The sequence below is a fragment of the Ischnura elegans genome, chromosome 6 (genome assembly GCF_921293095.1).
Source record: "Ischnura elegans chromosome 6, ioIscEleg1.1, whole genome shotgun sequence".
In the NCBI taxonomy this organism is placed as follows: Eukaryota; Metazoa; Arthropoda; class Insecta; order Odonata; family Coenagrionidae; genus Ischnura; species Ischnura elegans.
In genome coordinates this window covers 39,121,158-39,148,173 of record NC_060251.1, presented here as the reverse complement: position 1 = coordinate 39,148,173, position 27,016 = coordinate 39,121,158, and the positions used below count along the sequence as shown (strand labels likewise).

The following is a 27,016-nucleotide window of genomic DNA, read 5'->3' as shown; positions in this document are numbered from 1 at the left end:
TAGTACTAAAACCCTGGAGTGAATATTGTAAACACGAATACATATTTTTTATTAGATTTATCAAATGCCAATGGAAGTTTCATAATATGAAATCATTTTGGATTCTATATTACCTGACAGAGTAATACAAGTACAGGAATACAGAATTTAATACATACCTAATAATACCATTTCAGCAGTCTAAAATGCTAAGAAATTTGCTGTAGACAAGAAAAATGAATTGAATTTCACCTAATGCTTAGAGATAGGCCGAAAAGCTTTGTTTGGAAAAATAAACAGCTGACTAGTGATCTCTCACGTCACGACTTTAAGTTACAATTTAAGTCCTGCCTCTATATGAGACACCAATTTTTGACAAAACTGGACGAAAAATTATGTGCGTTTGAAAACAAAACATACACCAAAAGGCTGTTTTTTATCTTACGAACCTATTTACATGGCATTGCTATTTCCACACAAGGATATTACAAAAGTGTCTACCCTTTCACTCATGTTCCATAAATTCATGTAAAAACTTACCTGTGACAAATACATTAATTCCAGCCATTTTTGCAGCTATCATGGTAGCAGAGACGGTGGTTCCTCCATACAAACCCTATAAAAGAGATGAAATGTGAATTCACAATATAGGCAAAGTTTCCATCCACTAAGTAGAACCATTATATCTCATAGAAAACAAAATAATTATAATCAGCTACAACTCTCAAATTATGTGAATGATTGGGGAACAGCAATCACAATTATATTATAACATTGATCTTTAATGAGAATGGGGCAGTATAAATAAGTCGAAACCTGTTACTGAAATAAATAAAAAAAAGAACTCGGACATTGGAAAATGTTTTGACAATATAGAGAGCCAACCAGGCACTCAGCCAGGGAGGGGGCCCTGACACCAACTATGTACTTAATGAGTGTCGATGATTGGCTGCTTTCAGGTTCTCTTGCGCATCTGTTCATCTCAGGCAACGACATGTTTCGCAAACTTAGCAGTTTGCTTCTTCAGGTCCAAAGTGAACTGCAACATTTGTGAAACATATCGTCGCCTGAGATGAACAGATGCGGGAGAGAATCTAAAAGCAGCCAATAATCGACACCACTCCACGGAAGACTTCTTCCCTACATAAGAGTGTGTTAATTAATTTATATCCACAGGAAATGACTTTGTAAATTTACATTGAGTTATAGGCTATATTTGCAGTTGGGTCACTTCAGCTTAAGTCCATTTTCCTATGATTTTATGAGGATAGAATTGATAAAGCGGAAGTACGATTACGGATTTTGAGGAGACAATTCTGTGGATGCTGGGTAAGACAAAAACAAATACAGTAAAACCTCAATGTAGTGAACCTCTTTACATTATAAACCTCCATACATCATACCACCCCTACGTTCCCGTCTGATTTACATGCAAATTTATAGGCAAACCTCTCTATAGTGAACCTCTTTATATCGTAAAACCTCCACTTATCATACCAAGGAGACACCCCCGAGATGGCCTAACTACCTCCGCAAATCGTACCGAGACAACAAGAGACCATTAACGCAGCCATGATTACATACATGGAATGATACTTTCAGCAATATGTACATGTTTCTCTCTTTTTTTTCTTATACACCTTATTATGCTGTCATTTTCACGTTAATCATAAGTTGTGGCCATTTTGTTCAATATGAGATCATCCCTAACAGTAAATAAGAAAAAAGGTATCCAAATATCCCAATCATTTAAAGTGACTGTTGAATTGAGAGATCACATCATTTTCTCTAAAATCATGGTAAAAATCATGCAATATCGTTCGCTGTCTGATATTATTAAATAATAAATATATGTTCATTGATGCATGCATGTGTGTTTAAACACATAAATATAATGGTTTAAAAGACAGTAGTGCCTTTCATTTCCAAAGGATATGAAAAAATGGTGCCTATCACTAAAACCTCTCTATAGTGAACCTCCAGACATCAAAATGCCCAAATTTAGGTCGCTTCCATTACGATGTAAAGAGGTTTTACTGTAACATTTTTTTAAATAAATTTACAATTTATTTACAATAAATTAACAAGATGAAACACTGAAAGTAAAATGTTCACAATATTTAAGAAGTCGAAAAAATTCTTGAAATCAAAGAATAGGGTGGCTTCCAATTATTTTATTATTGCCTAAATCGAAAGATTATTACTCCTGGAGAATGTATTTCACGCTTTTAGATTTTTAAATTACGATATCTATTTTTTGTGATTAAATGAAAAGTGAAAATTTTCAAGAGCGCGAAAACGCGATGGCTAAGTATGAATGCTGGGAAAATCCCGTGTTGCTGTTGCGTCTGCTGCTGTGTGAGGCCACCTGGGTTAGAGGCTATGAGCGCCGCTACGATGCAGGCTGCTAGCATGAAGCACAGCACCCAGCTAGCAGGTAGCGCTTGGCTTAAATAAGGATTATTAATACCATATCAAACAAAGGAAACTTTGCACATCCAACCATAGGTATTTTTAATGAGTGATTATTAAAAGATGTTTCCCTGAGGTCTGTGCCTCATGCATGCATTGGTAATCTCAGACGATGTAAAACTCATGACTATTCGTATAGCATCTAGGTCCCTGTGCCATCACGTGGAGTGGCATCGCGTGGCCGCCAATCTGGTCTTTTTCAAATGAGGTTAAAATTGACCATTAACATTTGTCTAAAATGGGATTCCTACGACCAAATAATTTGAATAAATATTATGAATAGTAATTATGGGTAACGAATCGCAATCAGTGCCTTTCGTTTTCTTTAATGAAGGAAACTACCCTATTTACTTCCTAAAGTACATGCAAAAACTGGAAATACAGCGGAATATAGGAAAGACTTTACATACTCTTAAAGTTGAGTCTCTGGACTCAACAGTAAAATGACTGAATTTTAGAGAATAAAGTTGCCCAGCAATATCCCTTCATTAGTAAACAAAATAATGTTTTCCATACCCAATTTTTAAGCTTTTTGTTGCCTCAACATGTTATTCCACAATTTTCTTCTGTAAACAGCCTTATTTTTAGCTTTTATAATAATTTCGATTCATTGTGTAGGCAAGCGTGACAACTGTTTAGTATGTATTGCTAAAATGGCCAAGTCAAATGCAACAGGTAAATGACTACACAATTGGCTGAGGGTTAATTAAATTTTTTTGATAGCCATACACCATGATATTGAGCATTAATTGGTAGGGTGCACTGATGGAAGTTAAACGAGTCAACAAAACAACTTTTTTTCAGTAACAGATCAGCCAACACAGAACCTATAGTGGGCTGTTGTATGAGCTAAAAAAAAGTAACCACCCCAGATAGTTTTGCTATCTAATAGGAGACTCAAATATTTTAATGCTGCCTGAGCTGAACACATATATGCTCATGAAACTTTATTAGGGAAAACCTGTAGTGTTTTCTCATGTTCATTAACCCCTCCAGGAATACCAACTCTATATTCCTTTCTCATGAAAGGGACACAAACCTTGCTTATGACATAAGGTAAATCTCTCCGTGATGTTTTGTACGCAGGAGTCTTCATTGAGGCTAAGTCATCCATTAAATACTTAGTAATACCAACATGTATATGGCCCCCAACAATAGCAACTGTAGCAGGAATGCAGTCCTAGAGGAATGAAGTAGAATATTTAACAACAGTAATTACAATTTCTCCAATCGAATATAAATGCTTTTAAATAAAAGGGGAGTCATGAGGCTGACAAAAAAGAAGAGGGGATCATCCTCATAAGACTAATGACATTGAACCACTATATCCCAAATGAAACCCAGCTTTCATATATTTATATATATCAACCGCACAGGCGAGTAAATAATGTAAACACAATAATGCAACACGCAAGGCAATTAATTTGCAATACGTGCAAATGTATATTTACTTACCAGACTTCGAATGATTTCCTCTAGTTCATGAGCAGTCAAATAATTTTCGGGGTAAGGCATTCCATGAGTTATTATAGTGGATTCGAGGGCAACGACAGGTTTTCCAGATTTTAAAGCACGAGTCACCTCAGGTGATATCGTGAGTCGCCCACCCAGTGTCGATGAAAACCTTTTAAATTTCCGGCACGATCGGGGGACCACTGTCCTTGAGAGCCATAACTTATTCAGCATCTGAATGTAAACATAATTAATATTAAAAGTAGAAGAAATTAAAATAATTTTAGCTCTACATAATTAAAATACCCGCCAACTTTGACCTCAAGGTTAGGCCAGGTCGACGAAATATCATTCATTTTTGAGTCCACGACATCAATCTCATATTGCAGACATAAAATGCGAAATATACACAGACGTCACATACTAATACATACCATGTTTAGCAATAACCAAGAAGAGGTCAGTGACCGGTGTGAACTAAAATATTTTGGAAAAATGTAAACACTTTCCGTTTCACCCAAATGTCATGCTCTGAGAATTCAGTTGAAAATCGAAATTCGTGACAAGGAAGGATCTGCTGTATTTTAGCGAACTATTTGAATGCTTTGTTTTTGTTCACGAACATAAATAAGGGCCATGTTTACGAATATTACAATAGTGGAGTCCCCTTGGCTTTGCTAAAGATTTCTCATTTAGGCGAAACTCAGCTTAAAAATGGCAAATATGTACTAAGGCGCATCTCATTCATGGCCTTTTGAGGAGCAAGGTGATGCTTATGCGTTATTTACTGTGTTTGCCAATTCCTATTCATATTGCATCCCATTTAACAATATTATTATTTAGACTACTAGTCACCTACGAAGAGAAATCCACAATATGATACGTCGTTGTGAACTTAAGACGACAAAGAAAGCCCTGGATCATAGTAAGGAATTTCCTTTGGAAATGCTTGAGCTTCAACGTGATCAAGATTTTTTCGGGAGCTCTGAAGAAAAGTATAAACTGTTCTTCAGTTTGAATTGTAGTGTTATATCTTGCAGAAAGCTCTCTTTTCCACTTCTCTCACACATTTGTGTGCCGATACATTTGTTTTACTTGACCACATTCAATATTGTTCTAATATACTTTCAAACCTCTGGTTTTCTCTTGACATTACAGCTTTGAACTGCATTAATTGTATTTTCGAATGGGAGGAATGCATTGCGGTTACAACTCTGGTTAGGGCTAAGTTTAATGAGCAAAACACTTGTCCCATAGAGCTCAGTCCCACATGGTTGGCAGGGCTCATGTATCCCATATATTATATAGCTGGATTTCATTCACATCCAAACTAAGAGAAGGTTATTTTGGTTTTCCAAGGCCATTTACATTATTTTAAAGAAGAATCATAACCTTGCAGTTATAATATAGTCATGCCATATTCAATTGATTCAACAGCACCAAGCTTCTGACATCAGCCTGACTGGAGTTCATTTCAAAAAAATGACTTTTTAGTCCAGGGGGGCAAGCGGTAGCGGGTACAGAAAAAAACTAAGAGGAGGGGTGCAAAAGATATTTTGAGCTGTCTTTACTTTTATCGTAAGTAAAAATAATCAAGTCACATGCAAAGTTTAAGAAAGTTTTATTAAAACTGATTATACATATGTTCTAGCCTAGGCAATGCCATTTTATAATATAAAAAAGTTACAATTATGGTTCTGCAATGTTAGGCAATGCAGGTGGATCTGCAAGGGGGGGGGGCATTATGTATCCGCCGCTGGGGCACGGGATGCCCATCCTCCCCAATTGTTAATGCCCGCATATAATATGCATGATAAAAATTCCCCAAAAATTTTTTATCCCTGACAAATTATTTATCCTCTGACCGCTAATTTTTTTCTGCACCAAATCCCAGCCACTGCAACGATGTCCAATTGTCCAATTCCATATTTGGATGCCAAATAGATGTCCAATGAGCATACTGCAGTGGCTGGGCTGGGCTACTCGCACGGCCGGCCAACCTGGGTGACTGCCTGGGGAATGCAGCCCCTCGCTTGGGGGGTGACCAAATGCCCAGACCCCCTGTTTAATTGGGGAGTACCAAACATGGGTGGGGTATAAAGTGCTTTGCCTTGAGCCAGCCCTGGCTACTTGGGGCTATTTAAATCGCCCCTGTCTGCTATCAACGGATGATATTGGAATGTGCCAGCAGTAATGTCCTGTTAGGGATACCCCAAGAATTTTATGGGTTATGTCACTTCACTATATGTTACTTTCAGGTTTCTCTCTTGACTTAGGCTATCCTGTTTCTCCATGAGTTTGGTGGTCTAGATTCTAGGTCTAGAAATTCCCTCTTGATTTTCTTGTCAAGCCACAACTATTTCAACCCGGCTTCTCTTGGATTTCTCTTTTGGTTTTATAGTCAATTTATATTCACTTCGGTCCAGACTTCTTGGACTCTTCTTTTGTTTGGTTATGCGACCCAGTATGGGCGTACCCAGCAAGGGGCAGAAGGGAGCAGCTGCCCCCTCCTCCCCCTAGAAGCAAAAATTGCAAATGTCTTTGAGGAAAATAATCTTTTTTCAAGCAAATAATTTTAGAAACTAATAAATAACTGTTACAGTTTCCTTAAAATGTTGATTTCATTCACATTTCCCATTCTTAAATCTTACCTACAACTTGAATAACCATGGCTTGCCCCCACTAGTTTTGATCCTGGGTAAGCCCTTGCTACCCAGTCGGACAAATGTATGTATATGGAAGGAAATGGTTCATGTGAAATGATTTTGTGCTGTATTTCATAGTTCATGTTGGATATTTGCATTTATTCTTTATCTTGTGCCCTATTCCTGTGGTTCATGATGCATTATCCAATGCATAGTTGGTATGCTGCCATTAACACATTCAATGCGGGCCCAATTTTCACGGAAGTCGTCAGAATCGGCCGATAAAATAAGAAAGTAAAATAGAGAGAGGTTTTCGTGCCATAACTTCCGTTCAAATACTGCTATTTACAAGCAGCGCACACGGGTCGAAAGAGGATCTACCGATTCGATCGATGGATTTTTCTTCCTCCACTAGTGGATAGGAAAATCCACTAGGATTGGTAGAAAATTAATTGCATATGTATGCTTGGTTTTGCTAATAGTTTGGCCTCCTTCGCTTCTATAGCGTTGGGGTGTTTTTTATCTCGTCCCCTTCCTTCCACTCCTATCCCTTCCCAGAGGCGTCGACGGGCTCCTATCGCGGCGGCGCCTCTTTCCTTTTTCCTTCCTCTCCAGCCCCTCCCCGGGTGATCGGGCGTACAAGCCACGGGCTTGGTTCCTGGCCCCGGTGCGTTGTACCCTTAAGAGGGTTCACCTAGAACCCTCATAGTCTCTGTTCGAAAGAGGGAAGCTTGCTGAAGGCCATGCACAGGATCGGAATTACAGCTGGGGGGGTTTAGGTGCAACTAATACTGGGGTGTGTGGGGGTATGGAATACCCACCAGGATAAGTGGTAGGTGCGAGATTAATAAATTGTGTAATTTTAAGATAAATGGTTCAAAAATGGTGAATTTTACAGCTTTCTGAGTGATACATATTTTATTAATCCTTACACTATCCTATTAGTAATATCAATCCAATCAAGTAAAATAGATTAAACTTAAAAACTCTGAGCTCTGGGGAGGTTTTATCCCCCAAAACCCCCCTCGCTGCACCACTGAATGTAATTGCCTTAAACAAGTTGAATGTTGTTATGAAATTAGTTCCTTCTCCTTGTCTTAAATTTCTTTTAACTTTTATTCATAGGCTTTCTTGCCAGACTCTTCTCTCAATGAAGACGTTAACAGGATGGGATCGGTCTTCTCAGAACGGGCCACAGTCACGTGTGGCTCCAGAGGTTCGGCTCGCAGTGGGGCCTACCCAACCATTGAGGGGTAGGAGGAGGTGGTATCAGAGGAGACACTGTAAGCACCAGTGACGTCATAACAAAATTAGCGGTGCCGGAATGCAATTTCCTTACCTTTTTTTTAAAGTGACATATTACTGTGTTTTTTTATAACAAGTTATTATTTACATTTTATTACAATTTTTTTGATATGAATGTATGTATTAGAAAATTTGAGGAAACAAAATTGATAAAAGTGTTTTTTTTTACCATTATGTATGTATTTTCTTGACCAGTGCCAGAACGGCGTTCCAGAGCGTTCCGGCACCATGACACCACTGGTAAGCACCAGGGATGCCGACTTACAAAAAATATTGGGGGGGCCCAAATCGGGGATTCTTCCCTGGGAAATTTTTTAAGTGTATAATGCTGATCAGCATTAGAACCCTGATAACTCAAATCTCGATACCTGGACACTCTGGGGAAAATTTACAAGTCTGACACATTTTTTCCTCATACCCATAATGAATTTTTGAGGGGGCTCGGGCCCACTCAGGCCCCATGGAGTCGGCACCACTGGTAAGCACCTATGTTTTGCATTTACCTTGTATTGATTGGATCTTTGCTTTTATCAGTCTCAGCATGGAATATTTTGATCAAGGATATTGATAGCTCTTATCATTATTGCAGGCAATATGTACCTTGATCCAAAGACTGGGAAACTGTTTTCCCTAAACTCATCCTCAGGGCAGCAGGGGTGCAGCTAGGAATTAAGGCTAGGGGGGTTTTAGGAGCAAAACACTGGGGTGTCTGATGGTGTGGAATATCCACCAGGGTAAGCGGGAGGTGTGGGGCCCTCCCCTTGAAAAACTTTCAGATATATACAGTGAAACCTCGATATAACGACACCCCACGGTGCACTAATAAACACTCGCTATAACGAATTGTCGCTTTACCGGAGGTGGAGCAAATAATAGCCAATATACCTCTTGCGAACAGATATACAGGAGCAGGAGTGGTGCGGCGACAGATAAACATCTATCTGATAAACGTAAGCATAAATCCAGACGAAAGGCGATGTTTTTTTGCATCACTAAATTTCCTTACTCAAATAACGACTAACTATTCAAACAATTTATAAGTGCCGCACTGAATAAAAATCATGCAAAGCATTGTTTCGTCAATCATTATATTTATCGAACGACAGTTTACCACATAAATTTGAGACTGAGCACTCCATTAACTTCATTTCTAACAGATCGCTAGCAGTTACAGAGGTTAAGGAGTCTTGATGAAAGTCTTCCGGCGGTGAAACCCTCGCTATGGCGAGAGCCAACACCGAAAGGGTCTCGTAAAAACGAATTTTTAACACGCTTATTATAGGGTCAATTGACGGTGCATCGGCTATCTCTCGTAATAACGGGGGTGTCGCTATAGCCCGTACTCGCTTTAACGAGGTTCCACTGTAGTTGAAAATGGTGAGTTTTACAGCCTTCCGAGGGATATTTTATTAACATGTACACTTTTCTACAAGTAATATTAATCCAATTAAGTGAAATGGATTAAACTTAAACATTTTCTCAGTTCTGGGGGGGGGGGGTTATATCCCTCAAAATCCCCCCTCGCTGCACCACAGCAGGACAGTATGAGGAGTGTTACGTGGGATATTATAATGTCGTAGCTAAGAAATAAATATTTCATCACAAGGAAAATTTTCTTAAACGTTTGCCCTGTTATTTTGGTAAATACCTCCCCTAACTTGTAAAGACGCACAATGCATTATAAGGTAAGCATTTAAAATAAGTGCATATATGTACGTTCAAAAATCCAAAAAGTGTTTATTTTTGAATGTTAATGCTGAATTCTTAGGGAAATTTGCATAAATTGCCAAATTTTCGATGACCCATTCCTATTCATATCTAATTGCTGAAAACTAAATTTCTATGTACATAAGTCTATGTAGTATATTAAAAAAGGATGCCTGTTTGTCTGTCTGCTATACATTTCCATGCGGTTGCGCAGATTGCAACCAAAATTGAATTGTACTCCCAAAGCCAGTAGTGCTACATCTGGCTGCGTCCAATGTGCCGTTTTATCATTACTATTTGTTACATCACATCGTGTTGGTGGCACTGGGGCAAAGTCCCCGACTGCCAACCTAGAGGTCGGGGGTTTGAATCCTGCCTGGGTGGATTTACCACCATCACGTAAGGGAAAACATAACTTAAAGAATTCTACACTTACTATTTATCCTCTTGGTACAAACCTATTTGGTAGGGTATGAGTTCACATGGCATTTTTGGACTACGCACCTACTGACACACACCCTAGAATCAACATTCTGGAGTGGGTTAAAAGCTGATCCGGTGCATGGTGTATGGAATTCATTTTTTCCATTGTTTGCTGTTGCGCATGTAAACCATCATCACATCTGCTTTGTTCCTTTACCTAAAAATCCTGCCATGTGACCATGAATTCCAAGTTTCTCACTTCTCTGGGTACTATCCTCCCTGAGCAAAGCCGGGTGGCCTGCTAGTATTCTTGAATTGCCATGAGAAAACCATTGCCATCCCCTAAACCGGGAATCGAACCACGGACCTTTAGCTTTCTTGGTCACTGCACAGACCACTGCGCTATCCTGGTTCCTTAAATCCTATGGCAATTTTACTGAGGCTCATGGTACTAGGTGTAAGGTCCTCGCAATCCTTTAAGGATGGCAACGAGAGGGAGAAAGGACTTCCAAGAAGCCACAACCGGTTGAGAGCCTGTGCTCAAACCTGTGCTAAAGCCACACAAAGTGCTTTGTGTAATATTTCAAATCGTCCCGTGTGAACAGCGGTGAAATATTCATGAATTGTCATGAGAAAAAATTCCCCTGGACTAAAACTCAGTGATCGGGAAAGCCAAAGGTCTGTAGTTCAATTCCCAGTCCAGGAAAAATTTTTCTCATGGCAAAACATCAATATTTCACCGCCGTTAACTCGGCAGGATTTGAAATATTACATGGACTGCTAGTAGTCTAAATAAATTTACATTTTAATGAATTACACCTTTGGTATTTTTGAGAAAGAGACTTTATTTCCTCTTAACAGACATTAATACTTTCACTTCTAATATATTCATAATCTCAAACACACTAACAGCCAGTCTCATACTTCTACACACTCATGCACACATTCATATCAATTGACATGTTTTAACAATAATTCATCCCAGGCTTTTTTAATTATATATTACAGTTAAAGACAATATGCAGTCATTGGGGATGATAGTCAAGGAAAAAAAGATAAATGAAAGTTTATCATATTTCAAGTTAATAATATTCAAAGAGCAAAATTATCTCTCTAATAACATAAGTGCTGTCATGTCTAATGACATTATAGCCATTATTGTCAGTTTCTGGCATGCTGTGGGGAAAAGTAACATGTATTTCATTTATCTAATTTTCAAACTGGGAAACATGCCATGAAAGTCTTGGGGTGGGATCTTAAAGCTGTGATTTCCATGTTCACAACATTGATTATGTCTTGGTAAACCTGTTCATTGGATATGGAGAATGAAGACATTAAATGTATCGTGCTCATAAATGATGATGATATGATGACATGAATTTTGTCAGTCAAGTCAATGTGATGTTTGTATGAAATAAATTATTCAAGATGCTATGTGCACCCAAATCATGAAGATGCACATGTCAATGGTATATGCCTAATATTAAATATTTGGTCTAGGGTCATTTACATAAATAGTCATTGTAAGCCTCAATAGCTACTGTGAGTGTAACATAAATCAGGAATTATAAGGTGTTTGACTAATGAGGATTCCCAAACATGATGACAGGAGTATTAGACCAGCTTTCATCAGTATTGCGGCTACTGGGAATTTATGTCACCTCCATCAAAGTAGAGAGTGATGCACAGTTTCATAATGCATGGAGTGATCTAAACAGTTTTATATCACAGAAATTTTCTGTACCATGAGAGGTGAACTTGAAAATTATTCCCATATGAATAAAATCCTGGATTCCTGCTGTGCAGATCGTTTGCATTCAATATGTTAACACCAGGCAAACTCAAAATTACCTACAGCAATTATTCTCTTTATTTTGGCATCCTCGTTAAAAGCATTATTAGTCATTCTCACTGGTCCAACATTATACTGAGCATCATCCAAGGAATATTTGGATTTATTCTTATCCTTTTCTCCCCAAAAGAATTTAAAAATGTGCCTTAGGAAATTTTCCCATAACCTCCCAAACTGATTCAAGGTGAGGCCACTATTCCCTCAGTCTATGTTTGACTGATTCGTTGAAGTAACTTTATTGCATCTCAGGAATCAAGTCATGTTCATATCATTACTTCTACGCTCTGCCACAACCACTATCTTTCCTGCCTCTCCGTCGTGCCCAAAGCATATTTAAATGCATCATCACCCTCAGCTGAATGTGTGAATATTGGTTTGAATCCTCCGAAAAGCTGAGGCTTGAAGTTGTCAAAGTCAAACTTAGAATTGTCACCATTGTCACCGTCATTTGGTTTTACGTTGGTCCCTATGTTGTAATCTCCTCTAGAAATTGATGAACTACTTCCTGTAGGAAAATCTGTGGAAGGTGTGCCCCCGACAGCACTCCACCCAGAGTCCGGAGCTGGATCGATGTTTTCACTAGCATGGAATGGTGCCTGGAAATTCAATGGGGATGGTGATGACACTTCCGTTTTCTCTTCTACCAATGGACGATGGTTGACAGGGACACCTGAATGTCCAGTATGCATTGTTGCTGATACCTCCACTTCAGAATCTGGTTGCCATGCATTCACTATCGTGACCGGAGCCTTAGTTGATGGCTTTTCAGTAGAGGAAGTTGTTGTTGTTGACGAAGGGGATGAAGTTGTGACTGGGCTTGGTTCCGTTGCAGCTGAGGTGGAAGATGGCTCATTAGGTGCAACCGCTGGTTTTCTGGTGGCATATGGTGAATAGTCTTGAAGATAAGGAATGATGTTGGATTCTGTGTTCTCCTTGATGCGATCGCTTGGGCCCTCTTCAGCTACTGATGAATAAATTGGCCCGACAATCTCAGAATCTGTTTTGGAAGGCTTTGTAGGAAGGGTAGAGCTTGGCTTAAGCAGTGGGTAGGGAAAATCAGAGTGGACTGAGTTGGGCCTCTGTGGAAGAACTGAGACCTCGGATTTTTCAGCAAATGATGATGGGGGTAGTGGCCTCTGAGACCCTCTTGTCCCAACCACCACACCATCTTCTCTTGTAGAGGGATCACTGGATACTGGATAAACTACAAAAACAGGATGCTCTTCAGAAGCTGAGGAATCAACTGACAGGGAAGCACCAGTAGCTCCGTCATCTGGTGTGATGTACACTGTAGGCTTTAGCTGAACTGTAGCCGTAGTAGGAGTAGCAGTTGATTTAGGGCCAGTATCCTCCTTTGAGACAATGGGATGCCTTGCCGCCTGATGCTCCATTAGTCCATTCCTCATCATTTGGAGAGTGGTAACCTGAGGCCTTTTCCTGACATCTTCCTCACTCTCTGAGCTACTGTCTGAACTGTCTTCTCCTACTCTTGCTTGGTGATGCTGTCCAGATCTCCTACCAACTGGGGGTGAACCACCTGGACCAAAAGGGTAAACCTGGGGAGGTCCATAAGGGATTTCATGTTCTGGTCCATGAATCCTCTGCAGTCTGTTTGGTGGTGGGGGTGGAGGCTGAAGGTGATCGTAAAAAGGTGAAATTATTCTCCTCTCTGGAATGTTGCTGATTCTTTGGTTTGGGCCATATTGCGGTGGTGGTGGGGGAGGTGGGATGCCGAATGGTCTATTTTCCCTATGAATCGTGGAGTAAGAAATCTTGGCATTCGGCCTGAACTGCGGCAGGATATTAGGGAGATTTGGGTCAGGAACTTGTGCTTTAGGGCCATTTGGTGGGGGACTCTTCTTACTGTTCGGGTTGAAAGCATTTCCGAAGACTGCATTTGGAGCAGAACCCATCAGTACAGGCTCCTGACTGGGTTTGCGTGAGACAAATTTGTAAGGGTGTCCACCAGTGGGAGGAGGAGCATTCAGTGGCTGATCTTGCATTCTCGATGGAGGTGGCCTATGCAGGAAGTTTTGTGAAGGAGGACGGGCACTTGGATGTGGGTGAACGGGTCTGTCTTCCCAACGTCGTGGAGGGGGAGGAGGGCCACCACCGAGTGCTGGTGGTCTTTGGGGCAGGTATTGAGGAGGATGAGTTTCTGAGAGCTGAGGTCTTATATTTTGGGATGGTGGAAGGATAGGTCTTTGAGGGCCTTGTGGCGGAAATCCAAATGGTGGAGGAGGAAGACTTGGCTTGGCAGTCACTGGATTGATGTTTGAAGGCCTTTGGGCAAATGCGAGACCGTTTTGTGGTGGGAGAATGGGCCTTGGTGCATAATCTTGCTCTGGGAATCGAAATGGTCCATAAGATGGCTTGTTATTTGCTGGTTGTACAAATTCAGGCTCTCCAACACTACCAATGCCAATTATTTCCCTGTGTGGGGGAGGAGGAGGAGGCAGTGTTGCAGGTCTTTTTGTTATTATTTCTTGATTGCTCGTTGTTGGTTTTACTTGCTCCCGAAGGACAGGTGATTCTTTCGACTCATCTTGGTTTGGTCTTGAAGGTTGTGATCCATTCTCATTGCTGCTTGGGTAAACTTTCCATGATGGAGGCCCCTGTTCAATTGGTTTCTTTGTTTTGGATTCATAATAGGGTTTGTAAGTAGATGAAATGGGATCCTTCCTGGTTGTATCTGGCAAATTATCCTTCTTGTTTGGGGGCAGTGTGTTCAGATTTTGCGTTCTAACAGGAAAGTAACTATCATACTGGGGAATGCCACTAGGCCTTGTATCAGGGGAAGGAGTGGATCTGTTGGGTGGAATTGAAGATGGCCTCACTGGTTGTTGGATTTCCTGCCTGTTGTTTGAAGATTGCTGATAGTTTTGTCCAGGTCGTGGACGAATTGGCTCATCGTATTCTCCGGGACCATAAATTGGTCTGAAAGGCTCTTCAATGCCGTATGGAGATTGATAAGAAGGCTTGTAATAGGTTCCTTGCTTGGTGGTTGTGGTAGGTTTTGGAGTAGTTTGGGTGGATTGCTGTGCTGGAACCCTTTCAGTAGGGGCTTGAGAAGACTGAGCAGGAGTGAACCTCACAACTTGTGGTGGGTTATATGGACGTCTGTTATCATATGGCTTTCGGACGACCTCTTCTTCTTCGTCTTCTTCCTCTTCTTCGGCACCTTCTTCTTTCTTGTTCGAGGGCTGTGGTTTCTCATCTTCAGATTCCGAATGGACTGTTTCTGGCTCTGGCGCAGGTTTCCTCTGAGGACCTTCAAAATCACTTGAGTAAAAACCGCCGATTCCAAAATTTTGGGGGGGTCCACTGTAGCCGTAATTGTAGCCAGGGCCTTCGTTCGAAGGCCTCTCTACCTTTTGGCTACCTTGTAATTTTTCTCCAAAAATTGCTTCGTGATCCTTTTCAAAATCGGAACTGAAGCCGAGATACGACAGCGAAGGTTTTGGCGGTAACTTCTGAGGTTTTTCCTTAACAGTACTCTCTCCTTCTTCGCCTCCTTCCTCTCCGGCTTCCTCCTCGCTCGCCTGCGATGGTTTGGGCCTGTCCTCCTCTCCTTGGTCAGCACCTTGCACCCTAGTTGGCTTCCTCTGCGGTACATCACCTTGTTCTTCTTCTTCTTCCTCCTCGTCGGACGGCTGGCCGTAGTAGTAAGTCTGCTGGGGACGCTGCTTGTCAGCCGCGGGCCTGCCACCGAAACCACCGCCTCCACCGTAATACGAGGGTTTCTCTTCGTCATAGTCTTGGGAGGCCTCTTCGTCCGCCTCATCCCCTTGGTAATGGTGATGGTGGGTGGTCGGTGACGATTCTTTGGGTGGTTGCCTTGGTGGAGCCTCCGGCCTCTTCGGGTGCACGGGTGGTCTGTTGTAATCGGCCACCTCTTCTACCAGGTCGTCAATCGATTCGTCTCCTTCCTCCTCTCCTTCGTCGGCTCCCTCCTCGCTCTCACCTCGGTTCCCTTGGTGACTGCTTCCCGCGAACTTGTGGTAATCTTCCTCCTCTTCCTCCTCCTCAGGATTGGATGCAGATGACGACGAAGATGAAGACGGTCTGCCGTAGTAATGGTCGTCATCGTCGTTCCCGCTTTCGTGGTAGTACGAAGGGGTCGGCTTCTTGGTGCTGGACGGCGTGTAGTGATCGGCATAAGCTGGTCTGTACTTGTCTTTTTCCTTGTTCTTTTCCTTGTCGGCTCCTTTCGGTCCGTAGAAATAGTTCCCACCCGCACCCTGTACCTTCGTACTCGCGTATGAGCTGGATATTAGGGGGAACTTGTATTCCTTCTCAAGCGGAGAGGACCCTATGCCCAGACCCCCGAAAGAATAAGGTTCGTCCCTGATGTTGGATGCCCCCGGGATCCTATCTCCGTACTCGTGCACGTTGAGGTTGAGGAACTGTTGGAAGTAAGGGTTTCCGCCATCCTGAATCTCGTTCGGTCTGCCCCCTGAGGATCCTTTTGAAGAGGACACCGTGTCCTTCCTGTCGATCTCGTCCTTGGAAAGGGGAGCGGCTCGCGGAGGGGGTGGTCCGTCTTCCTCAACTTCCTCCACGACAGGGGCTGCTTTCAGGGGCCCTGCCGGGCGACCCCTGTCTGCAACTGCGGCTGGTGCTGGTCGGTGGTCTCCATCGTCTTCCTCGTCCTCTTCGTACTCGTCCGCGGCGGTCGCTGCGTCGGCGACCGGCGACGACTCAGCCGCCATCGGCTCGGAAGGTACCGCCTGGGTTGAGGCTCCTCCGCTGGGGTTAAAGGTGACTGCTCCCGTAACGGGGTCCCTGTCCAGGTAGAAGGGTTTGCCGTCATTCAGGGCGAATATCCCGGGCAGGCGGTATCCCGTGACGGCAGCCAGAGGGATGGTGTCCGCCGACGCCAGTGGTAAGGTGTGGACGAGGAGTAAAAGCAGCATCGGGACGCTTAGAATCATTGATCTGCCTGACATCGTGACCTGTGGGCGAGAGAGAAAATAACATTCATCATTTAAGGGCACCACTAAAATTCAGTAAAATTATCACTAGCTGAGTGCGTTGGTCTTATTATAAATAATTAATTTATCCTACAGTGACACAGCAAGTAGTACAGATCCAAAAATTCATCATTTATGGGCACCACTGGCACTGACATGAATATAAATATCACTAGCTGGGTGTCTTGGTCTTATTATAAATAATTCTTATTTTACCCTACAGATACACAGCGTGTTTTGTAGATCCAAGAATTCATTATACATGGGCACCACTGACATTGAATATAAAGATCATTATCTAGGTTTGTTGGCCTTATTATAAATAATTCTCATTTTACCCTAAACACACACAGCACGCTTAAAGATCCAAGAATCATAAATGATTAAGAAATATGACATCGTTTTTGGAATCGAAAATATTACTGTCGTTTTCGTTTGTTGGAAGTATTACTTATCGTTTCAGTTAGTCGCTGGAGCATGTAATGTATTAGTTTTTTCTGTAGTAATTTTTATTCGAATTCATTTGATATGTACGTTTACATATCATTACTAGAAAATTATCTCTTATATATTTTGCTGATTTTTTTATTTTACAAATATCAATAGCTTCCCCTTCTATTCAGGCATGAATGACAAAATGAACAAACGGGCAAAACCAAGAAAACTAGAATATTCGAAATACCACCGCTGCGGAAGATTACATGGGCTTCTGCAACAATAATGAGTGATGGCTCACGATGAATTCTTATTTTTTTTCTATTTTTCTTTTCAAACATCAAGACCGCCAAAAAGTATCTGGAGGCCTGGGGATATTTTATCTCCCCGTTCATTCAAGTGTGCTAAGAATGTTTTTAGGGGTCCATCTCTGTGGGTCCCGCCCATAGGCGGATTTAGGGGGAGGGCACTGGGGCACGTACCCGGTACCCCCCCCCCCATACGCTTAAAAAATAGACAATATTTTTTAAATACTGTCATCATTACGTTTTTGTGTTTTGTATATTACGGAGCACAATCATTTAATGTCATGTTACTAACTTTATATCTAAATTAATAGAATATTTTGTTCAGTAATTGTTGTATCTTGTTTTTAATGTCAAGTATGCGAACATTGTTCGTTTGTCAGACCCTTGTGCACCCCCCAGAAAAAATCCTGTATCCGCCCCTTGTCCCGCCCCTTCATTTTTCATCGATGGCAATTACACAAAGTCAATCAACCTATGAATTGAGTGAATTCCGATGTCTACTCTCTAAAATTCTTTAAAAGAATTAGTCAAGGGGATATTAAAATGATGATTACTAGACATGATGCGAACCAGAAACGATTCAACCCATGGCCGTAATTAACCCATTTCCGCCAATAATATTTCTGCTTGCGGTTGTGAAGGTGTTTAGGTGCGTTGCTCCGATGGTGGTTTTCAGTAATCTAGTGTTATATTCTGGTGACACATCAAATAATTTCTTCAAAATGACGAGTAGCCATATCGTCAAAATGGGTGGTAAGTAGTTAAGAAACTATTGTTGTTCAATTGCTACAAGTGACCCTCATAGTAAGGATGAATCCTTAAGACAAGCATATTTTTTGATGAAAGAAAGTTAAAATAATCTTCATAATGACATTTCCTGCCTACTTTTGTGATACTTGCATGTAATTTACGGACAGTAGGCGTTCATACTGAATTTACATTTCCCACCCGCCTCTTCCCGTCAGTAGGCATATTTCGACCGACTTTAAAAATATAACTAATAAGTGGATTAACTTTGATAATAGGGTAGTTTCCTTCATCAAAGAAAACGAAAGGCATTGATTGCGATTCGTTACCCACCATTAGTGTATTCATAATATACAAATTATTTGGTTTTAGAAATACCGGTTAAGACGAATGGCAATGGTCACTTTTATCGTCATTTGAAAAAGGCCAGATTGGCGCCCATGCGATGCCACTCCACGTGACGTCACAGGGACCTAGTTTCTGTTCGAGTAGATAGGAGTTCAACATCGTCTGAGATTACCAATACATGAATGAGGCACAGAGCTCAGGGAAACATGTCTTAATAATCACCTATTAAAACTGGCTAAGGTCGGAAAGTTTTCTTCGTTTGATAAGGTATTAATAATCCTTATTTAAGCCAAGCGCTACCAGCTAGCACGGTACTCTGCTACCTGCTAACATCCTGCGTCGTATCAGCGCTCAAAGCCTCGCCCCAAGGTCACCTCACTTGCGGCAGCGGGAACCAGAACGACGTCACACGGAGTTTTCCCGGCATTCATACTTACCCGTCACGTCTTGTTCACGCGCTTAAAAATTTTCGCTTTTCATTTAATCGCGAAAAATAGATATCGTCATTTAAAAATCTAAAAGCGTGAAATACGTACTCCAGGAGTAATAATCTTTCGATTTAGGCAATAAAAAAATAAGAGGAAACCACCCTATTGAATTTATATCGACCCTCATATAAAAGGAAATAGAACTCAAGTTTGCTATATGAAAACAAATATTTTCATTGCTATTTTTTTTTATTTACTTTTAACTAGCCACTGGGTACGTAGGTACCTAAGCACCAACTTAGGTGAATTTCAGCAGTTACAAATACGGACTGACCGATACTTTTCGTCGCGTGACCCGGCGAGTCAGATAACTGTCGGAAACGGCACATTGGGCAAATTCAACGGTCTGCCGTCTCTCTCGTGTTTTCGTAGATTTTTCCGGCCGCGACAACCGCTCCCTCACGGTCAGCGGTATTTGATGGGACTCGCGTTAAAAATCGGTAGGAGTAAAAAAAAAGAAGGCTGTGGTCCGTTAACTGTCGTTTGAATAAACCTAATTGAGATTCAGGAAAGTTGCGCGCTCTATTAGGACTAGTCACATAAGATATGGCCCACTCTCTCACCAAAGGCCAGCCTCACCATGTTTCAGCGTCGGTCGGGGAAAAAATTAATGGCTTTTAACGAAGCGGACCAGTCCGACGTACGGCGGACGGTATAATGCGATGTTTTGCTGGAGTAGGAAGCTGCGAAAGAGAGGAACGTCAGTAGAGATGCTTCGAAGTCAGTGAAATTGACCACTAGCCCGACAAAATTGAGGTATTTTCATTTATATGGATTACATTGAGAATATTGATCGACAGAATGAACAACTATGAATTCCTAACAAAAGTGGAAGATAAGAGTAATCCTACAGAAGTCTAGAGAAGAAGACGGCATTACGAAATCGGCCACAAGGGGGCGTAACAAGGCATGATTTCATGGTGAAGACAAAAACACTGTACTATTCCACAAACTTTATTTTAGCTGTCAACTAGTTTCGGCGTTTACACCGTCATTATCAAGACTAACTGAGAGTCTTGATAATGACCGTGTAAACGTCGAAACTAGTTGACAGCTAAAATAAAGTTTGTGGAATAGTACTGTGTTTTTGTCTTCACCATGAATATTTCATCGTTCCACCAAAGTAACGCCCAAATCAGTTGATTTTAAGGCATGATTTTTTTAATGCACCTTGCAGTTTCAGTTTTGTGAGATCAGAAATTTGATTGAAGAACACGCGTATTTAAACTTTCATTTGCGGGCTTGTACTCCTGAAGCTCCTTCATCGAGTGGTAAGTGTAATATTGATTCTAATGCACCGGTTTCTCCATAACTCTTTTAGTATAGACGTGAGTATTTCATCAAAGATTTGCTACCTACAATTTACCAGATACTAAGGATAATTTTAACTTCCTGGTGTTAATTTAAAATTGTGGAGCGACTCTTTATGTCGAACATAATACCTCAATATCAACTTAAACTATTGAGGAGACTTAAAATTTACGTTGGTTTAGCTATATTTTACAAATTATTTGAAGGGCATTTTTAATTCTGCTGTGTCCGAACAGCTTGACTTTTATGCCCTGCAATTGCTAACGTCGGAACAGTGTTTGTTGAAATGTTTGGTTTGTTTTCACGCTATGACTTGTTGAGTAGAATAGGAACTATTACACAACTTTGAGGAAGCAGTGTGGAATGTATTGGTTAAATCTGTGTTCTTTAGCCATTGAAACCCTTAATAAGAATAAATGCGATCTTTGTGCGCAAGGCTGGTAGTTCCAACGCGTAAAAATAATGAGCAGACTCATTTTCCAGTTTTTATTATCCTGTATCGAATTACTAAATCGACCACACGCGGGGACACAATAAAGACATGATTTTTTAAATGCACTTTGCAGTTCCCATGAAAACGTTTTTTCGGAGTTGCGAAGTACGAACGGTGCGACCAGAGTTCCTTTCTCTATTGATTATTACGTCACTTTCCGAATTTACAACGGTCGTTCAATACTTCGGCTTCTTGCTCTTCATTCCCGGCCCAAAAGTCCATAAAGATGTTCAATAATAATTATTGATGAAAGCCGTTATAAATAGTATTTTGAGTGTCAAGTTTTATAATATTTACACTAATTCTTGAAAGAGTGTGACCCCTTGCACACACACCGATTTTGGACGGACGGTAAAATATCGTCCGTCCAAAATCGGTGCACGCGCCGGCACCGGCAAAATGCCGGTTAGCTGCCGGCCATACAGTGGCGTACGTGGCCAAATGGGAGCTTGCACACACGCCGGATTGTTACCGTCCGACCGGCCGTTTTCCTCTAGTTCTCGCTGCGCTTTCTCTCTTTCCAGAAGAATTCAGATCTATCGGCACAGCAATAAAGTGATCGTTCGGCCGGCAAAATTCCGGCGTGTGTGCAAGCACCGCTTTGCCGGTAAAATATCGTCCGATATTTTACCGTCCGTCCAAAATCGGTGTGTGTGCATGGGGCCTATAATGAAAAAAATACCGATATTTACCCGTTTGTAGATCTGCCGTCTTATTCTCGAGCCATTCGTGGCGAAAAATCGCATATGACATCGCGACAAATTATCGCATAATTCGCACAAATTGATGTCGTAACGAGGTAATGTCGGGCGGTTTACTGCCTCCCAGAAAATCCTCGGCCTTTTGCATGGGCTTCACGTGGTTTGCTATCGTTTAAACTTTTGTTTGCCACTTCTCGCAGTAAAATATATTCTTTCTGATGAGTCAGATGTAACAGAGCGTCTATTACGTCACCGACTCCTGTAAATTGGGGTGCAACTTTCGCGTTTTATTGTTATAAGAGAATTGCTGAATGGGGAAGGTTATTTTTCGTTGCTACTTAAATTTACTATATACTGACTTCTTTCAATGAAGCTGAGAAAGTTATTTATATAACAAAAGTTCATCTGTAAAATTTTTCATTGATCAAATGTGCGCATTACGATTGCTATCTGAAGGTGATCCCACCGACAGACAAAAATCTCTGAGGTCATCTAAAGCTCCCATCTGGTTTTCAATGTGAAATTTTAAAAAATGCTTGAAATGTTTAAGGAGAAATAAAAATGTATAATTATAATTTTCATTACCACTGTATATTTCTTATTTGATCAAAAAGACAAATTTGGCATACAATAATCTACGCAGTGTTACCATTGTTGTCAGACGATGATCCCAAATATCCTCTGGGGACACTTAAATCTCTAATCTCCACTTGTACGTTTGTCTTCGTAAAATGTTTATGAAGCAATAAATATTAATATTACTATCAATGTCATTTCAGGTCTGAGGTAACAACCCCAATATTCTAATCATTCGGCTACTACGCTCCCCACGGTAAATCCACTCGCGTAAATAGACTTCCACAAAAAAACATTGCTTTTTACGTTACTCTTCTTTTATGTGAGATTTTTTTTTGTTCTTATGGTCATAATTGCAGCAATTTCTTTCGGGACATGCTATCGCTCCCTTATCGACCGCAAATAAGCCATCCCCGGGACCAAAGGCAACAAAAAGTTACGAAGTAGGCGACCGGATAGCACGATGCCAGCCGAAGTTCATGAGGACGTCTTATACTATCGCTATTTGGAGCATTTGATTGGTACCTTTGAACGCGGCGAGTCCTTATTTTGCGGTTCCCGAGGACCACTAAGTTACACGCGAAAATTAAAACCGGTGATTGCTACTTTCCGCCTCGTTCGCTGCGAAACGAAAACACACAAAAATCGATATGAACATTTTTTTTACCCAGTCTTCTGGTACTTCAAAGTCTCCGCAACCGAGATGGGAGATTGCATAAAAAAATAACGGTACGAGCGAATCACGTAGGTCCATTTAAAAATGAGGAAGAGGGAAAAGGAGGGTATTGGGGAAAAGAAATTACAAAAAAATAATCTTCAATGACCACGGCTTGAGAGCCTACTCTTTTGAAGTTCACTATCCCAATTTTGCCGTCCGAATCATTTGGAAATGCAAAGTTTGTATGAGCGAGAAGATTCTATTAGAGGTGAATGATGGGTGCAGCCGTCGTGTGAGTTCATTTTATGGTAGAAAATATGAAATTGCTTGCATTCAAATGCGTCTTTATGCTAGAAATATTCTTTTTATAAAAGCGTTTATGGTCCATTGTAGACAAACGATCAGTCGCTCAGGAAAGACGGGAGAAGATAACTTAGTTTTGTTGCCATCTGTTATTCAGGAGATTATTTTTTCTCTTATTAAAGAAATACACTTGCCTCAGAAGCGTGAACATGTTTGGCAGCATTTTATGCGTTTGAAATGTCATGTCTAAGCAACGTGGCATTGAATTTTTGCTCATATGAATTAGGGAAATGCGATACTGACGACACCCCTTGGAAGATTCATCATGATAGGTTGATATATTTCCCTTTTGAATATTACCCTCACTTAATAGTAATTTAGTTTTTAAAGAATTTTAAAATTTATTAAACAACTCGATAAGAACTTCAGGCTAACTTGAATTCACCCATCCAGAAATTCTGAAAGAAATAAGGTTGGTCGCACACTCACTTTATTCAGCAGTCTTTTCTTTAATTTCACTTTGTTGTGAATGTCGCATTTTGTTGCTGTGGGCCGTGAATTCAAACGAAACTAATAAAAATATAGCTTAAAGTATTCATGTCGACTAGTCTGGTCCCTATGAAACAAATTTTATCGCCAATTTTTGGGAAAAATGTATATTTGAGTTCGGAAAATTTGGATAAAATCATAATATAATAAATATTCAATTCATTGCAAGTTTTGATCATGTTTGGGTGTTGCTTTTTTGGTGCGAAGCCGTGAAACCAGTGGCCGCATTAAAATTTGATGGGCCACCCGTTCACTTAACGGTGAATGGCGACCATTATATGCCCTCATCTTCCTGGTTTTTGTGAGATCAGAAATTTGATTAAAGAAAACGAGTATTTAAACCTAAATTTGCGGGCTTCTACTCAGTATCTCCTACATCGAGTGGTAAACGTTAACGTTGATTCTAATGCACCTGTTTCTCCATTAACCTTTAGCTATGAACCTGCTTCCATCAAAGATTTTTTACCTGCAGTTTACCTGATAATCAGAGTAATTTTAACTGCCTTGTGTTAATTTAAATTATGGAGCGCATCTTACATGTTGTCTTAATATTGACTCAAACAATGGAGGAGCCTCTTCAAATTAACGTTTTTTAGTTGTATTTTACAACTTATTTTATGGATTTTTAAAATCTGTAATGTCCAAACAATTCGACATTTAAGCCCTGCAATCACTTACGCCGGAACAGTGTTTGTTGAAATGTTTACTTCGCTTTTACACTCTGACTTGTTGGGTAACATGAATGATCACTCAAATTTGAGGAAGCAGAGTGAACTGGAAGGGTTAATTCTGTGTTCTTTAGCAACGAACTCCCTTGAAAATAATAAAATAAGATCTTTGTGCGTAAGACTGGTAGCCTCAGCGCGTAATGATAATGAGCAGACTTATTTTCCAGTAATTTCAAACCTGTATTGGATGTTAATCGTGTGCTGTATTAATTAATCCAGCATTAATTACTACAAGTAATTACGTGTGAATGTGTTATAATTACGAGGAGGGACTACCACGGTGATAATTAGGAAGTTATTACCATAAGATATTTTCATTAAAGAAACTTCGAAGGGATAAGAATTCCTTATGGCTCCGAGCGAATCAGTTACATTTTCTTCGGGTTATTATTTTAGAATGGAATGAAAATGGATTTTAAAGGAACAGAAAAACTAAAGTTTTTAGGTTGTTCATCCGCAGCATATAGACATTATTTTTCGCGCACTTTTTCATCTTTAATATTGTATTTATTATAATATAATATCCATTAATTATGTAAATGGTAGTTGATACCTCCATGCATCGCTAGGGCCTTTACAGGCTTTTTTCAGATGTAAGGTTACTTCATCTTACAACATTGCCCTAGTTGGAGAAATATCTACAAATAACTTAAAAGATAAATACTTAAAATAAACTTCAAAAGTTCGATTTTCAGACTTTAGGCTGGAAAGACTAAGTTTTTTAGGATGAATTTCGGCAATCTGCCGTCTAATTTTATCGCTGTTCTCAAATGGTTTACGGTATAGATTTTTCGAGAGGAAACTCATCATTACTGCAGGCCAGTACCACCTATTTTGATATCATGTCTCCCAAGAATTTTCGTGAAATTTTTCACGTACGATCAATTTATGTTTTAAGTTTAATTGAATCTCAGTATTATCAATATAAAAACCGCAGACAGTAGTTATTAACCAATGAAAGAGCTTCGAAAAGTGCTCTTTAGTGCAAAGGGTTACTGAACCCTGGCAGAGATGCAGTCGAAACCATTATCATTCTTTAGTGTACTGAAACATATAAGTTTTCACATAAATTTCTTCGTAATAAAATTTTTTTCAGGAGTAAATTTACACATATGCATAATATTTAAGAAGATTTTAAAATATACAGCATTTTTGTTCAAAACATGTAGATAAACGCTGTTTTCAACAACATATTTCCAAAGTAACCTTAAGTGGAAATTCCTGCTGATTTTCAAAAAAGGCAGTTGATTTATAACATCGGTAGATATCGCTTGAGCTGTTAAACATCTCCTATGAAACTAATCGTTTAAGGTATTTTAGTCAAACGTCCTCTTAAATGGGCGGATTACCACTCTCGAAGTTACTTTCCAGATCTCCTAAATAAAGATTGAGGGTCTGAAATACTAAATAGAATTAAATTCGTATTTGTTTCAAACTCAGCCAACCGAGTGGGAACCTCGCGTATCAAATCTGATTTCTCTCGGAAAAGCTTGAAATTAATTGGTTAATTAGTGAGGCATGCGAAAAAACAATACTCATCCCAAGAAATTCTGTTGATTAGCATGATATACTAATTAAGCCTGTCACCACATTGCTTTAGTTTCAAATTTTGATCGAAGGTTTGGTTTCATGGGAAAGGCGTTACTTGAACTCCCATCCTTCGCTTTCATAAAGCCGCGGAAAAAAGTGCGGACGCGCTATAACCGAGTTGGTCTTCTGTGTCTCCTTCTTTTCCCCTCAACCGGCGACTGAACAAAGTTTTCCTATGAACTCGGAGGGAGCTGAAGACTTAAAAAGTTGGACCAAAAAAATTAATAGCCTTCTATGACGAGGGCCGTTTTTTTTCATCCTCCAATAGCTCAGCAATAACACCGTGCAAACGACAGGCGGGTACTGCGCAGGTAGGTCAACTTCACGTCCTCCGCACCACACGCTCAAGTCAATTCTGACCGTAAATTGTTAGTTTTAGGTTAGTAGCAATATTATTAACGACACTGCCTCAATTGAGTCTCCCGCCAAGTGTGCACCGCAGAGCGACAGCCAGAAAACTCGCCGTATGGCTTTAAAATTGACATGTCTTCACCTTTATGCTGATAAAAGAGAATTTTTAACGCACTGTGAGTAGAGTGCGAAACATTATGTCCAATCCAATTCAAAACAAAGGAAGAGACGTGCTGACTTCTGGAATTGCTCTGATCCATGACCACGATCGTCATCTCAGCGCTGATGCAGCCCAACTGCTCCTCGAGCAATTTCAATGGGACATTTTCGATCACCCACCGTGCAGTGCCAACCTAGTGCCGTGTGACTTCCGTCTTTACGCTGGAATGAAGATGTGGCTTAAGGGGAAGCGTTTTCAAACGGGCGATGAGCTTCAGGATAATGGTAGCATTCATTGCAACTCATAGGCGGCAACATTCTATGAAGAAAGCAAAGTAAAGCTTGGCCACAGCCACGACTAATACCTCGATTGCCGAGGCGATTATGTCGAAAGGACACAAAAGTGTACTCAAGGTTCACCAATGAAATATTTTTAATCAATCATTTCTCCCTCTGCTCATGA

At 40.5% G+C, this 27,016-nt stretch overlaps 2 protein-coding genes across 3 annotated transcripts in view; both read right to left on the bottom strand.

Moving 5' to 3' along the window:
• LOC124160491 (pseudouridine-5'-phosphate glycosidase-like) overlaps nucleotides 1–4,451 on the bottom strand; it is a 29,290-nt gene extending 24,839 nt beyond the window's left edge. Inside the window, exons 1-4 of one of the 2 annotated variants that reach the window (XM_046536347.1) lie at nucleotides 4,338–4,451; nucleotides 3,907–4,137; nucleotides 3,491–3,631; nucleotides 520–595 (exon numbers count right to left, since the gene is read on the bottom strand). In XM_046536347.1, the coding sequence (XP_046392303.1) occupies nucleotides 520–595; nucleotides 3,491–3,631; nucleotides 3,907–4,137; nucleotides 4,338–4,340 (451 nt within the window). In that variant the 5' untranslated portion in view covers nucleotides 4,341–4,451. The remainder of the gene's footprint in view (nucleotides 1–519; nucleotides 596–3,490; nucleotides 3,632–3,906; nucleotides 4,138–4,337) is intronic. The other variant, XM_046536348.1, reaches the window with a different exon arrangement.
• A 6,359-nt stretch (nucleotides 4,452–10,810) lies between these two features.
• The window catches only part of LOC124160800 (trithorax group protein osa-like), a 101,349-nt gene continuing 85,143 nt past the window's right edge, over nucleotides 10,811–27,016 (bottom strand). Inside the window, exon 3 of the mRNA XM_046536840.1 lies at nucleotides 10,811–16,790. Coding sequence (XP_046392796.1) covers nucleotides 12,132–16,784 — 4,653 coding nt within the window. The 5' untranslated portion in view covers nucleotides 16,785–16,790 and the 3' untranslated portion in view covers nucleotides 10,811–12,131. The remainder of the gene's footprint in view (nucleotides 16,791–27,016) is intronic.